This window comes from Ursus americanus, chromosome 2 (assembly GCF_024610735.1).
Source record: "Ursus americanus isolate L20-20 chromosome 2, mUrsAme1.1.p, whole genome shotgun sequence".
Taxonomy (NCBI): Eukaryota; Metazoa; Chordata; class Mammalia; order Carnivora; family Ursidae; genus Ursus; species Ursus americanus.
Window position 1 is genome coordinate 68,157,859 of NC_142128.1, and position 16,632 is coordinate 68,174,490.

General features: G+C 40.3%; 1 protein-coding gene across 8 annotated transcripts in view; it reads right to left on the reverse strand.

The window, feature by feature from the left end:
• The window catches only part of PPP1R12B (protein phosphatase 1 regulatory subunit 12B), a 200,995-nt gene that overhangs the window by 99,313 nt on the left and 85,050 nt on the right, over window positions 1–16,632 (reverse strand). For all 8 annotated transcript variants that reach the window (XM_045787642.2, XM_045787644.2, XM_045787643.2 and 5 more), the window contains one exon: window positions 15,162–15,344. In XM_045787642.2, the coding sequence (XP_045643598.1) occupies window positions 15,162–15,344 (183 nt within the window). The remainder of the gene's footprint in view (window positions 1–15,161; window positions 15,345–16,632) is intronic.

Below are 16,632 nucleotides of genomic sequence, written 5' to 3' on the forward strand. Positions count from 1 at the left end.
AATCCTCTCACCCACTCCAGAACCTGGTCTCCAGCTGCTATAATCACTAGCATGGCCTTCCTTCGGAAAAAGGGGGCATCTGGGAAGTAGGAAAGCACCCAAACCTGTGTTTTTTAACCTTTACTGCACAGTAACCTACTTACGACAACCAGATTTAAGCTGTCATCTCTTCCCAGAAAAAAAAAAAAAAAGGCAATTAGATCTAACAAAATTTTGCTAACAATTTCAGGGATTTTTGGACTTGCCTGAAGCTTGGGTTAAGAAGAGAAGGGTCTAGAATGGAAGAACTCCTTCAAGACCCCTAAATCAGATTTCTCTTCGGAGAAGGCCTATAAAACAGATTATCTTCCCTATCCAATCACTGCACTTTTCAGATGACAGATTCCTTTAGTGAAGCCTCAGTGGCACTTTTTAAAAGTCAGGCTTCCTGAGATATAATTTACACACAGAAAAATTTGCCCTAAAAAGTATACAGGTCAATGAGTTGTAAGTTTTGACAAGTGCCTACAATCCTGTAACCATCACCACAATCAGGATACAGAACAGTTCCATCCCCCCCAAAATTCCAATGCCCCTTCGTAGTCAATCTCCTCCAAGTAAAAGCCTAAGGAGAATTTTTTGTAATTACACAAAAATCTTTAAAACTCGATACTGAAGGAACGAACTGACTTTGTCATTCACACTGAAAAGTAATAAGTAAACCAGTAACTGCCCTAACCCACTAAATTGGTGTCAGCCGCTATCCTATAGATCGTAACAAAAATGAGCCTGAGAGCTCGTGAAATAAAAGTCCTTATACTCTCTGCACCACCAGCCACCATTCTCTAAGTTTTAGGACGGTGGGGACTATTTTTTGTTATTACATCATTAACATTTACCACTGTGCCTAGCTTACAGTAGGTGCTCCAACATGGTTACTGGACTCAAGGTTATGGAAGAAATTTAGAAGCCAAGTTATTATAGTTTTGCTTAGGGTTGGTCCCAATTACCTATCCATTTGTTTATTTACCATTTTAAAAGTTTCAACGACAGTGTGTTGATCCATTCATTCATTTTCTTCATTCCACTTAACCAACCACTGGCCCATCCTACAGTTTTTTTTTACCTACTCCAGATACTATATTTCAAAATAAAGAAGGACTGATTTCCAGCAGGATCTCGTGAGGAAGTTATACATATAAAGGAGTGATAATTAAAATTTAAGATAAGAAATGCCATGCCATATAAAGAGATTGTGCTCTGGATAGGGAACCCAGTACTATCTGAGGGGTGAGAAATAAAACACAGAGGAGGTGATGTGAGCAGAATCTAGAAAGACTGGGAAGAGGCTTTCTAAACCAAGACTGGGGACAGCACTGCTTATGGCACTGTTCTTGGATTTCAGGCAGGAGAGTGAGCTGATCAGATCTGCACTGCAGAGGATGGACTGGTGGGATGGGGCAGGGGAGAAGAAGGCCAAGGGTCCAGCTGGGAGGGCCCAACTTAACAGAGGGCAGTGCGGATGGAGAGGAGAGTGTATAATTGAAGGATTCTTGACAATGAATGATAGGACTTGGTGAGGAGTACATCATTTCTTGGTGGGAAGTAAAAGAGAAGACTTCTAGTTTGATTTCTATGGTTCTCAACTGGGCGACGCTTATGCAGGACCATTAACGAAGACTTTTTAAAATACATGAAAACTGGGGCGCTTGGATGGCTTGGTTGGTTGAGTGTCTGACTCCTGATTTTGACTCAGGCCATGATCTCAGAGTCCTGGGATCTAGCCTTACTCAGGGCTCCTCGCTCAGCACGGAGTCTGCTTGGGGACTCTTTCCCTTTCACTCTGCCCCTCCCTCCCAACTCACGTGCACGCTCTGTCTCTAAAATAAATAAATAAATCTTAAAGAAATACACGAAAACTAACAGACTTCTCTCTCTCTTTCCAGCCTTTTTGGGTCAGAGGGAAAGAAATGGCTTCGTTTGTTTATACACTTTCTATAGAGGACTAGAAAATCCTTAAAAATGCACACTTGTAATAACACTTAAAATCATGAATATTGGGGAAAGGACAACAATGGCCAGAAATGGCTATCGGAAGTCAGGCACTATTCCACGTAAGTACTTTCCGTGCAGTACCATGAAGCTCAGCAGAGAAGTCTGGGCTAGAAATATAATCCAGTGATAGCTGAGGTGACTGGAGTGGACAAGATTGACTAGAGAGTCCTGAGAAGAGAAAAGAAGGAAGCCTGAGGAACAACATGTAAGGTATTTGCAGAAGAAAAAGAGCTAAAAAAGGACACAAAGAAGGAGCAGTCAGAAAGGACGGAAGTGAGCCAAGAAAGAGTGGTACCTCAGGGGTCAAGGGAGAATGAAGATTTAAGAAGGCAGCAGTCAACGTCATAATGTGCTCCTGGGAGTTCAAGGTAACAGATGAAGTGACTACGGAATCTGATCACGAGGAACACCACAGGGCCCTCTGCTAGAGCAACTTCACTGGACAGGCGAGCGGGGCAGAATTTCTACTTTAATAGGCTGAGAGGGAACAGGAGGCTAGGAGTTAGATAAAGTGACATAAGGGCTTTTCCAAGAGAAACAGCAAAGACAGAGTGACACAGGGTGACCCCAGAGGGCAGTGCAGCCCCAAAGGTAAGTCCATTAAGACGGGAGAGACAAGCACCTGTCAAGGACGAACAAAATCTTTGTGCAGGAGTATTTTTGTCATAGATACAGCTAAGCTCGCAGCTCTGGTTCCCATTACTTACGAATTCTGTGTGCCAAACATACTTTTAAACACTATAAGCTTCATTATAAAGGAACGTAGTTCTTAAGGATCCTTGAGCTATTACTATATTTTATTTACATGGCAATGAGCAGTGAGCCACTTTCAGCACAAGTGCACCAGATTTGTGAATCACATTCAATTTCCCTTTTTCAGGTTAGAAGACTAAGATATATTCAGAGAAAACAATTTAAAGAGCTGGGTCATTATACTACCTAGAATTAGCTAAGAGACTCTGGGGAAGAGGGGAAAAAGTAGTTTAAAGACAGAAACAATGAATCATTCAGGTAATTGCTGTCATCCAATCCCAATTTTTAAATATTTCTTAAAATAGAAATAAGCCTGCGCATGGCTCTGGAATTCTCCCAAAAGTAAACTTCTCATATCTAGCATCCTCACAAAACACTGAACAAGCCAGTGAACGTACAAAACAACTTCTCATTTGTTTCCCCAAAACCCTTATTTCCTATTTCGATTTCAGACAGGATAGAAAGTGTTCGATTTGCTTTATTTTCAGAAGTGGTATCTCTCAAGACAAATATTCATTTCCTAGAAGTTCTGTCTTCCCTTCAAAAAAATATCAAGATATTCTAAGCACTCTGCTCATTGCTACCTTATGGTATAGAACGGTCCAACTAAGACTTGGGCCTGGTACACACCTGCTCAATGGTGTACAGCAAGCATGGACTTTAAAGTCCAAAAGGTCTGGTTTTGAATCCTGGTTTTGCCATTTACTAGCTCTGTGACTGTGGGCAGGTTCCATAATCTATCTGAGCCTTAATTTTCTTATATCTTTTAAGAAAACAGTATTACTTATCTCACAAAGTTGTGAGGATTAAATGCATCTAAGAGGGTACCAGCATATAACATAACAAGCTTCCAAAAATATGAACTCTCTTACCCCATTTAAACCTTTCATATATTTGAAAGCCAACTCAAATTCTATCTTCATTGGCTTCATGAAGCCCTTTCTAACCTCTCCATCCTACATCATTCACCTTCTTCTCTGAACTCCTACTATGCCTGAACACAAGTTTGCACTCAGGGATATACAGCTCCTTAACGTATACTCTGGGTTTACTATGTGTACATCTGGTGTCTCTGATCTTCAGGGCTCCACCTAGGACACATCCCATTCTTAATATATTCGGCACAATACTGAGCACAGAAATGGTCAGATGGTCATCCAAGCCTTAGAATCGGGTGATTTTAGAATCCAATACTACCTACAAGTCTCCTACTACCTACTGATCTCCACTGATCAGCCAATTAAGACACTGAGACTGAAGAAGTTAAATGGCTTGCTTGAGAGGGGATGCATTGTGTGTTCAGCTGGAGTAAACTGGGTCGCCTGCCTTGCCAGTGAACCAGCACCCCAGCAATGTCCACAAAGGGCCTCCCGGTGCCAGAAAACACCTGCACTCCCTGTATTAAAACACTTCACACAGAACGGGGTAACTATGCTTATCTGCAAACTGACCCAAACACAAAATAAGGTCTTTGGGCACCTTACATGAATTCGATCAACTGACGTTCTTCTGCTGCCACCTTCTGGACAGAGTGTATTACTACATGGGTGCTCATTTTCAGATAATTTTCTTCAATAAACATTTACCCAACGCCTACTATGTATTAGGCTCTGCGGTTTGCAGAAAACCCAATTTTAAAAAAAAGCACTCTCAAGAAGCTCACAATGTAGTAATGAGGAGAGACAACACTATAATTTAATTAATTAGTTAAACCAGTCCTAAGAAAAATGCTACCCAAGAACACTGAGGCGATTGTACTGATTGCAGCCTGGAGCTGGGGAAGCAGGGTAGCCAGTGGTGGGGGTTCACCTGCAGGAGTTCTTATGGTATGGATAGAATTCTCTTCAGCAGGGAAGGTGACAGAAGGCCATTCCAGAAAGAAAGTCAAGCACAAAGAGGGTCATAAAACCAAAACATGTTCAGGAATTAGCCCGAGTTTTCTACCTGAGCACATGAAGTGATGTGACGCCAGAGACACAAAGCACAAGAAGAGGAGCAGAGAGGGACAGAGGAGAGCAGAGAGGGACAGAAGAGAAGAGCAGAAGTCTAACTCTGGACAAGCAGAGCTCAGAGTCTAGTGAGTGGTCTCTCTATGGGGCTGAAATGACTACCCATCCGCAGAACCCTCTGCACGGCCTGACGCAGCATGATTTTGAATTTGGTCTAGAAACTGGTCCTCTGAGCATAAAAGATCACTTGGGCAACTTCTCTTCTTGTAGGAATGGGAAAACATTTACTTCTGTGAAGATTCAATGAGACTGTATAGTTTGTAGCATGAAAACAGCTCAATGAGCTGGTCTTTGCATTTTATAATTTCCTGTTCAAAGGCAGTCTAACCTTTCATTGACCTAAACCAGCTTCTCTCTGCAACAGCCCTATGTATCCAACAATTTTTTGTTTCATTTACTTAAAATATATAATATTTAAGATTTAAAAAGGTATAAAGAATAGAGCCACCAGGGGCGCCTTCAGCTCAGGCTGCGCTCTTAGGGTCGTGGGATCGAGTCCCATGTCAGGCCCTGCGCTCAGCGAGGTGTCTGCTTAAGACTCTCTCTCTGGGGCACCTGGGTGGCTCAGTCATTAAGCATCTGCCTTTGGCTCAGGTCATGATCCCAGCATTCTGGGATCGAGCCCTGAGCCCGACGTCGGGCTCCCTGCTCAGCGGGAAGCCTGCTTCTCCCTCTCCCACTCCCCCTGCTTGTGTTCCCACTCTGGCTGCTTCTCTCTCTGTCAAATAAATAAATAAAATCTTAAAAAAAAAAAAAATACAACCACCACCTATCATCCAACTTAAGAATACAGTACTGGTATCAGTTTCCTCTTGAAAAGAAACATGTCTCTACTTCCTGAAATTCTTAACTGTCTTCTGCCACTCTAACCTCTTGGGTGGGAGCCTTAAGTCAGTGTACACGGCTAAATTCTTTAGGAATAGGAAGAAACACCAGAGAAGTTCTAAACCGGTTATTCTGAACACTGTACATATTATTCGTAAACATCCACCCACTCCCCCTACTCCCAACCACGCCACCACCAAAACAATGTCTGCAGGCAAGGCAGCTTCCAAAGGACCATCAGGAAGAGAAGAGGACCGAGAGTGGAAACACACATCTAGGACATCCAAACCATCAAGCAAAGAAATTTTACCTGCTGCTTCTGCTATTCCATGCCCACTCCCGATGTCTCAACTCAGCACACCGAGTTAGCTCCCAAACACAGAAGGTGCTAGTAAATGATGGCAGGGGCTTGATTCAATTCCCCAGAACCAAAGATCAACTTCCTGTGCCTCGGATTTCCATAAAACCAGGAACAGTAAGGAACTCCACTGCCAGATCAAATCGTTCTAGGCGAGAGCAGGTCAAGCCACCTCAGACACACCTTGCCACACACCTGTGCAGCAGCTTCCCAGAAGCCCAATTTTCAACGAACAGGTGGCCACTCCTCAGACTGTCCTTCCCTAGTAACCCAGTAAACACCAGAGCTCATTTTATGAGATTGTTACAAGTGACTATCTTTTTCTGACATGGGAAAATCAACTGGTAGGAGAGAAAGGGGAGGGGGAGCTTGAGAGAGGACACATTTTGGTCCCTCCCACGTGTCACCAATACTCACAGCTCTGAAAAAAGAACCACTTTATCAGAAGGAGATTAACTGTAAAAACATAGTTGATAAGGGCTTTGAGTAGCAGGTGTTGGGTGACTGCTCACTTCACTCTGAAGTGGTCGGGGAATTGGGATAAAACCACCAGAGGCTCTGCTGCATCAGGGAATGGATTCTAGTCCTTTCTTTGGAATGCATGTGTCCCGAAGGGGTGGGGGAAACATTTTAAACCTCCACTCCTGAACTGTTAAGTGGCGTACTGAGGAATTACGTGACAAATGCCACTGTCTCTGGAAAATGAAATGAGTTTGTGTTTCAATAGCTGTGCTTAGCAACAGAAATACAGGAAAAAGATGACAGACTTGTAAATTCAAGACCTGTAAATCTTTTTGTAGTAACCCCCAGCAGCCACCATCCACGTCTTCTTTCCCAGAACAGTTCAGTGGACCTAAATGGTCTTTGTGTGTTTCTTTTTTTTAAAGATTTTATTTATTCATTCGACAGAGATAGAGACAGCCAGTGAGAGAGGGAACACAAGCGGGGGGAGTGGGAGAGGAAGAAGCAGGCTCATAGCGGAGGAGCCTGATGTGGGGCTCGATCCCACAACGCCGGGATCACGCCCTGAGCCGAAGGCAGACGCTTAACCGCTGTGCCACCCAGGCGCCCCCTTAGTGTTATTTTTAAACAGCTTTCTTGAGATACAATTCACATCCCTAGTTAAGTGTACCATTCCATGGTTTTTAGTACATTCACAGTTACATAATTATCAGCATCATCAATTTCGAAACATTTTCATCACCCCAAAAAGAAACCACATATGCATTAGCAGTCACTTTCCAGTTCATGTTTTTAAATATAGATCAAATGCATCATTCTCACTGGCTAAACGGGACCACACTGCATCAAATCCAAACCATCATCCCTTGCAAGATGCACTGCCACTTTACCACTGAGAGAGAAAAAGCAGTGCCAATCACACCTGCCTTTCTTCGCCTTTTCAGCATTTCATATAATAGTTACTAAAAGGGATCTTTTAGATTCAGACATATTCTGTAACAGCAATGCACATATCTCAGTGGCAGTTAACAGAACACCTATGACCAAATTCACGCAAGAACGACAACCAGCAGTAAGCCATCCTGGTTTCAGAGACATTGAAATGTGAAAAATGTTCACCCTAGAATAACAGTATCAAATATTGCATGCACGGTACGGAGCGTCCCTGGTTACAAAACAACAGAAACTGACCTCACTAACCAGGCAGGAAAGGAATCACATAAACATAATCTATATAAGCTAATAAGCTAACATAATAACTAATCATCTAAGCAACTCAGAAACCCCCCAGAATGGGGGCAGAAAATGTATCTACTGCTTTATACACTTCACTCTCTTCCTGTTCCATAGTCACAGGAAGAGAGAGAACTATCTATCTCAGTAGAGAAAAATGTACTAAGTTCAGCTTTTTTATAGTCTTTTCGATAGGGAAAGAAAATACTTATTTTAGAACCAAAATTGAGAGCGAGTGGAGGAGCTGTGGAATCTCCTTTCTAGAGCCCCTTTTCCAATTGACAACTGCTTGTCTTTAGCTTGGAGACCATGAGATGAGTCAAATGACTTTAAAAAACCATGAGTCGGAGTTTAATTACTTGGTTTAAATTTCTAACATTCCAAAGATGATGCCAAATTAATTTGCTGACAGCTTCACATTAGCAGGAATAACTACCTAGCTTATAAGGACCCCAAGGGATTCAAGAAGGTCGATAAGTGTGGTATATATGACTCAGCCAACACTGACCATATCCTGACCAAGCACAGTCGCATGCGGGCTATCTGGGAAAGAGAAACAATTCTAGCTTCTTGTGGAGAAAAACTATTTTAGCCATTTCTATAACGAAAAGAAAGGGCACCAGTAAAAAAAAATGTAAAACTCAGTATTAAGTGGTGGTATTTCGTAATCTAGATTTCATTTCTCCTTGAAGTTGCCTACATTAAAAAAAGAAAGATGTAAAATTCAGGGCTGGCTGAGAGGGAAGAAGCTAGAGGAGAAACAGAGCAAGAGGATCAAAGGCAGACACTATCAGACTCTAATATTAGCCAAGGGAACTGTTTACATTTTGTTTGTTGCTAAGGGAAACTTGGCGCTTTGGAAAATGAACCCAACCACTACACTACTGTGACAGCTGCCGCTTGGCTCTGATACCCTGCAGAGTTATCTGCCAACTGCTTGCCACTTGCCATTTCTGTCCTGCTGTCTGCCAGTCAAAGGAACCCCTTTACAATCAGATGACCCTGTTGGTTTCTGTAATCCTCAGGGGCACTCCAAAGACGGGATGGCGGTGATTATGGTGCCATGAAGGTGGACTGCTGCATGCTGGGCTACCGATTAAGATGGACGGGTCCCTGAATCAAAACCTTTACTCTTAAATCCAAAAGAAGAAATGGTGAGTGAGTGAGTTCAATGACAATGATCTCCACTGTGCCTCTGACTCAAGGTGTGCTATAGGCAAATCACTCCATGCTCTTAGGGCCTCAGCATTTCCATTTGTATAACAGGGAGTTTAACTCCCATTCTTTCCATCACTTAAAGAGAATACCTTTGAACACACTTGGGCTTTTCAGGAAAGCAAACAAGGAATTTTGTAAATCCAAGATCATGCCCCTCTTAAAAGTAATAAACTGTTTCAGAAGTCCTACCCTGAGCTTATGTAGCAAAATCATAAATGATCTAAAATCCTGCAAACCTTGAATCTCTTGACTCTTGTGTGTACTCTTCAGTGACTATGGCCATCTTCACAGACTTATATCATAAGAAAGACTGTTCTTGGAGTTAAAATTTTTTTCAGGCTCTCCTTCCCTGCTCTGCTTATAATGGTAATACTTTATCACTCTGGAACTTTGGAAAATACAGGAAAAAAAAAAAAACCCAAAAGAAAATAAAAAATTACTTGTAATCTGCCCCCCTCTGAAAAATCCAGTGTTAAGAGTTCCATTGTTTGGTATCATAATCAATTTTTTTGTACCTAGCTCTGTCCATTTAGTAATGTATCTGTAGTTAACGTACTGACTAAAGCACACAGGCTGTAAAGCTGAGACCATCATGAGCCAATCGGTATGCACACACCCATCTATCCCTTCTTAGAAAAGAAAAGAAAAGCCAGCAGGTGTGCAGGTTTAACGGTCAGACCCACTCCCCAGTCCATGTGCTCCAATTATACTGCAAATGGAGATTCTTCCTGAGAGATGGCTTTTCCACTGGGTAGGTCTAGCTGTGGCCAGTTTTAAAGCCCCATTTATCCCAGTGCTCACTAATTGTTTCAAATTGGACCTGTGAATGTGAGCCTCAGGCCTCCACCATGGTTCCCAGCAGGAGTCCAAATGCTTCCACAATGAGCTGATTACAGAGAAGCTGAAGCTTCAAGAGAAGAATTAGCACCCAGCATGCTCTTTCAGAAGGAAAATTTCGCTGTTTTCAAAACATGTGATTTTTTTTTCCTTTCAGCTTATGTTTGTCTAGAGGGAGAAATTCTAAATGGCTTTAATTCTGTAAAGGCTTAAATGATATGTTTTATTTGATCCAGTCATTCCCCAGCTGAAAATACTTCAGTGGTATTCCATAGCTTTGAAAACAGAAGTTCAAGTTTCTTAGCATAGCACAACAAAAATCTACATGATTTGGCTCCTGCCTACCTCTCTAGCTCCACAATTTCCAAAGTATACCCAGTGGAATACCAGTCTTGGGTTTCTGTGAAAAAAAACAAAACAAAACTATTCGATGGACACAGAAATTTGGAAAATGCTGCAAATTCTAACCACCCCCACACTCCCCTCTCCACACCCAACTCCCCCCACCCACGCCCACCCCCTGAAAGGAAAGATCCTGAGAAGGTTTTTGAGTAATCCTGTTTAACTTCCGTTTAACCCATTCTTTCACAAACTCATTTGCCCACAGGCTGGTTTTTTGTTTTTTTTTAATTCATTTAAATCTAAGATACTTTCAGACACACAACACTGGCCTTGCCTTCTTCCAACTTCAGGCATACTAAACTTGCTTCTTGAATTTCTTGTGTTCCCTCTAAAATACCATCCTCCTATTACCACTTATAGTTCACTTCTAGCTGCCTTCAAATTTCAACTCCAGTCACCTCCTCTGGCACACCTCTGTCACCTTACTCAGTCTAATTTAGATTCCCCTCCTCTGTGCCCCCATAGCAATCTATACATATCTTTATCAGAGCACTTAACAACTGACTATATTATTTGATTTGCTTGTTTGCCTTCCCACAATAGATAAATTTAAGCTCTCGAGGGCAGGAAAGATGTTTTTCTTTGACCTTGTATCTTTAGTAACTGTGCCCGGCACACGGAAGTCTCTCAATAAATGGTTGTTAGATGCTTTATATATGTGGGTTCCCATTAAAATAGGACTCTATATAGAAACAACACATTTCCGAAATATTTTATTCTAGGCACCACTTCTGATTAATTTGCCATTTTTATAGACGTGTCTATCTTTAATACAACTGGTCACTTCTAATTATTGTCACCAAATTAAATAATAGTTTGAGGTTTCTGTTTTGCATCCAAAAATTCTACCACCTAGTGATCTGCATGTAATACTTCTAAAAGTATCTAAGCATCTGAGAAGCTGTATCTGTTAACTTTTTCTCAGAGGTTCATTTCCTATGTGAGTTTGTCTTTGGTAGGCAACTGTTTTATAGAAATCCTTTGGACCCTGGGTTGTCGATGTGTTTCTTCATGGTAGTTTTAAACTGCTTGTGCCAATGGCCCCAGAGTTTCAAGAGTGCAGACCTAGTTTCTATGTTAAATTCTTGGCTGGGGGTGGAGGCGCGTGGGTGGCGTCCAACCCTTGGTTTCAGCTCAGGTCATGATCTCAGGGTCATTAGATCAAGCCCAGCATTAGGCTCCACACTAAGCATGGTGTCGCCTGAGATTCTCTCTCCCTCCTTCTGGCCCTCCCCACCACACTCTCTCTCTCTCTCTCTCTCTCTCTCGAAAAAAAAAAAAAAAAAAAAAAAAATTCTTGGCTTGGGATTTCCACACTATATGGGTAGTAAAAATTTCCCACAAAAGATTTTTCTGTCCCTGTTCAGACCCTTGAATGTGCGCTATCCTCGACACTTCTTTGGACCATTGACAAAGTACCCTTTTCATAAACTGGGCAGCCTTTTGAGGACTCTAGCTTTATACAGGTTCTTACTTACAGCTCCTAGCCTAGTCAGGTCCAAAACCATGCTTCCTACACCCACGCATGGCATTAAAATCTGAGCCTCCAGACGCTAACCTACTCTAGGGGTCTTACACCGACCCTGGGCTACTCAAACCATTCTGGCTTTTGGATTCTCTTCGTTATTGTCACCTAGCCGTTCCCTTTCACTGTTCTGAACTCAACTATATTTTCCTATACGTTTATAATGAGAAAGGGGTCCTTATAAATCCATCTACCATGTTGCTATGAACCTTTTCCTAATTTTGAGTCCATTGACTTTCTCCATCTCTTTTACTACACCTCTGCTCAAGCCACTGTTCTTTCTCTATGCACCTTTCTTCTGCAAGGGTGTCCTTACCTGTCATCTCACAACTATTCCTGTCCATCCTTCCCCTGTCCAATTCATATGGAATACTGTAACCAGAGTTTAAAAGCCAGGGTTTTTAAAAATGTAAGTCAGATGTTATCTTTTTGCTTTTTGCATATTTTCTATATGACCCAGCAATTCTACTCCTACATATATACCCAAGAGAAATAAAAACATATGTCCACACAAAAACTCATACATGAATGTTTATAGTAACATTATTCAAAATAGCCAAAAGGTGGAAAGAACCCAAATGTCTACTAACTTATGAATGGCAAACAAAATACAGTATATCCACACAACAAAACAGTGTTTGGCCATAAAAAATAATGAAGTGCTGATACATGCTACAACATGGATGAACCTTGAAAACATTATTGTAAGTGAAAGAAGCCAGTCACAAAAGACCACATATTGATTCCATTTATATGAAATGTCCAAAATAGGCAATTCCACAGAAAGAGAAAGTAGATCAGTGGTTGCTAAGGTTGAGGGAATGGAGAGATGGGGAGGGAGTGGGGGGAACAACAACTAAAGGTATGGGATTTCTTTTTAAGATGATGAAAATGTTCTAAAATGGACTGTGGTAATCAATGCACATATCTGTGAATATATCAAAAAGGACTGAACTGTATACCTTAAACTATATGGTATATAAATTACATCCTTATAAAGCTGTTAGAAAAAAAAAATGCTTCCAGTAGGTCATCATGGTTCCTAACATATATATCCAAAATCCTTGCCCCTGGCTGTAAGACTTTGCATTATGTAGCTCCTACTTATTTCTCAAGCTTCACCTTAGACTGCTCTTTCCCTAACTCTCTACACCAAAGCCACAACATCTCTCAAATTCTCCAAAGGACCAAGCACTTTCCCACCTTAGTGGCTTTTCAACAGCCATATTTTCTGCCAGGAATGCTTATCTCCTTCTCCTAGCTATTATTTGTCCTCCACACTTCAAGCACCATACTCTTAAGATAACCTTCTCTGATCCTGCAGGAGAAGGGAAGCCTTCTGTAGGCAGATATTCTGTCATAATAACTCACACTACCTCTTCATAGTATATATCACAATTATTTAGTGTTCGTTTTTCTTCACTACCATATACGTTTCCCAAGGGCTGAGATTGTTTTTCCTGTTCACTCCTGGGTTCATCATAGTACTTTGCAATGGCAAATGCTCAATAAATACTTTAAAAAGAATGAATGCTAGCGACTGAGTCCAACAGCTCTTTATGTAATATCTTCCTATTTATTTATCTTGTGCCATTACCCTATTTAATTTGTCTAATAAAGATTATTTATTATGTAATAAATACCTAATATCTCTGTTTATTATCTTGTGCCATCCTAAAAATGCACTTATCTTGATACATGACATTCACGTAATTCAGTGATATTTTGATTTAATTCTTCTATTCTTACATTTGCTGCTTCATGAGAAATTATGTCCTAGTGATTATATATGGTACGCACTACGTAATCCATAAACATTTGTGGCTTAAGTAAAACTTCTAAAACAAAATTAAAATCTATAGCAGGTGCTATCTTATTGTTTGTAGGTTATAAAAATCCCAGAAGACAGTAATTGTCTCTCTAGATTTCTCTAAATAATGGTGCATGCAACTGAGTATTTAATAATGCAGTTTGATAAAAAGCCTGATTTACTCATCCTTTCAGGGATCATGATCTTAATGATGAAGTTAACTCATTTTACTTGTCTCAGCCCAGAAGGATTTTTTTTTTAAAAAGATTTTATTTATTTATTCGATAGAGATAGAGACAACCAGCGAGAGAGGGAACACAAGCAGGGGGAGTGGGAGAGGAAGAAGCAGGCTCATAGCGGAAGAGCCTGATGTGGGGCTCGATCCCATAACGCCGGGATCACGCCCTGAGCCGAAGGCAGATGCTTAACTGCTGTGCCACCCAGGCGCCCCCAGAAGGATTTTTTAAAGGGAGTTTTTTTCAGCAAATATTCAGAAAATATTACTTCTGTATTTAGTTCCTAAATGAAACTAATAATACCTAAATTCCATCTGAGCTATTAAATATATAAACATTAAATATTCACGACTGATTTATTAAAATTTCCTTGGCTGGAAACCAATGAAAAGATGATGCGCTGCAACCTGTTAGCCCAGAAAACCAACTCTCTTCTATTTTTATATAAAGAAATGAAAAAAGGAAAGGAAGGAATGAAAGGAAGGAAAAGAAAGGAAGAAGAAAAACACTATTTTTCAACTCAATTAACATCTCCCTTCCACTTCTCAAAATTCCAGTTTTAGAACTGTCTTTATAATAAACATCTAAAAAGTTTAATTCATTATATCTTGTAGATGATAAGACTTCTTGACTTACTACACATATACACACACTCACAAACCTAAAATCTTCTTCCTTTGGATATTCAAAAGAAAATGAAGCCAGACTGAAATCTAAATTTTGATAAGATTTCATTTCTTTTTCTAGTCTTAAAAAGGGGATAAGTATGGCTTTGGTTTTTAAGTAGATCTGAAACAGCCAAATGGAGTACATTCTATTTTTTACACTTTTTCAAGTGGGAGAAAATGTCCCATTCTTCTTGGTCACATCTCCCAACATCTCCTAATACTGACAATCAAAAAGTTCTTCTTAGCTTCTACCTTAAATCTCTCCTGTGCCAATTCAATGACTGCTCTCTCATAATTTTTCTCTAAAGAAACTGTATAGTAACCAGTCACTATCTGTCTACCATATCATCATATACTATCCAGTTCCTTTTCTGGTATTCTTCAATTAATTAAAATGATATCCTAGCTTTATTTCTCTGAGCCTTTTTCATAATACTGCTTTTCTTTGCTGCCAGAGAAGTCTCACGCACTCCTCAGAACAAAAGAAAAGATCCTTCTCTGTGCTTCAGGTTCTCCGTTACAAAATGGGGAAATAATTCCTGACCCTGATTTCTTTTATAAGACAAATAGTAAAAAGATATGCCTATACAGAATAAGTATCTCTGTTAAACAATCAGAAATAATTAAGATCTCCGTCAAAAATCTCCCAGAGGCAAAATAGAAAACCCAAAGTGTAATATAAAGACCTACTTTCACAAATGTATTTGGGATTGGGGGAAAGACTTCACACCCACTCCTTTATCTCCGACCTCAAAGCAGAAGCCCGCAAACGGAATCGGTAGAGAACATACCTCCTCCTGTCCCTGGCTTCCACAGAGGAGTCTGTTCCAGGAGTGGAGAGCAGAGTGGCAGCTGTAACCCCATTGGCAGTGTTAGGTGGAGGGCGATTAGTGATCACACAGAGCGGGGTGCTAGAAGAGACATTGTCTGCTGTTTTCTCTGCTGTTGAGTCAGCCTGGGATTTGTAAGGAGTCCTGAAATCAAAAACACAAAAACACAAGCAGAAAGAGAATGGTCAGGCATGCTACATAACAAAGCACTAGCACACAGACAGAGGGTTCGAGGTAAGTTTAAGTAGAGAATCTTCTTGCTCAGATTTCGTTTGCTGGTTGGCTGGTTTTTTTAAATTCTGAGCTCTTAAATCTTAGAACAGTATGAGTATACATTTAGTTTGATATCCTCTGCCCAAAGAGTTATATTTCATGAATTTTTTTTTTGCTTGAGATTAAAAATTTTTTTTAAAAAATTAGCTATGGCACAAGGAAGATAGTAACATATGCAAGAATGCTTTAAATGATTCCTGAGTACCATCTGGTCTCCACACACACACACACAGAGGCAGGGCCTCTCCACACACATGAAAACAACACTAAAGTCACTTACGATATTAGTCTCCACCTGCCCCTTAATTCTCGGCAGTGAGTCTGTGGTAGTCCTCAGCCTAGATTAGATGACCATCTTCTTGGATTCCAGAGATATTTGATAAATACAACCTCAGTATGTTTAGTTCTTTCTCACCTAGCTTAGCAATTGCTCTCTATTTAACCAAATGCCTGATTGCCTGTAGTCTTAAGTGCATACATGAGCAAAAGAAACAAAAACTATTAAGATTCTATATGTAACCTTAACTGCAGACTTTCCAGCAGCAAGCTGTATAATTAAACTCATTTACATGAAAACAAGATCTTTGTTTCTTAACAAAGAGTTGAGAGCAACCATTGGCTCTCCACCCAAAAAGCTATCATTTGTGATGTCACAGCTTGTTGCTGGGGTAACAGAGATCCAAAATTGATATTCACAGAGATGGGAAAAGCAATGAAATCAAAAATCTGTTTTTTTTTCATCTACTCACAATTACCAGAAATGCTTATAGAAGTAGCTATAAGCTCATTTTTAAATAATCACATCATTAGAATAAGCTTGAAAGCACTAATCAGATTGTAAAAATCTAAATATGGTACCTAGATGTAAATATAAAAATAGAACAGTTTTGAAGTGGTATCTAAAAAACACAAGCCACTTCTCCAAAAGCAATTAATGACTCAAAAAAAAAAAAAAGGTGAAATTAAACTCCTCAAACTTACAAGATATGTATTAGTCTATAGGACATATTAATAAAATCAGCCAGAAACAAAGCTATAAAAAAATCACACTTATCAAAACCTTACCTGCCATTCTTTTTAGGTTAATAACATGTTTTGTTCTCTGTGATTTTTTTTCTGCTGTGGAAATGCCAAGGATTTTATTTTACTGAAGTACAGA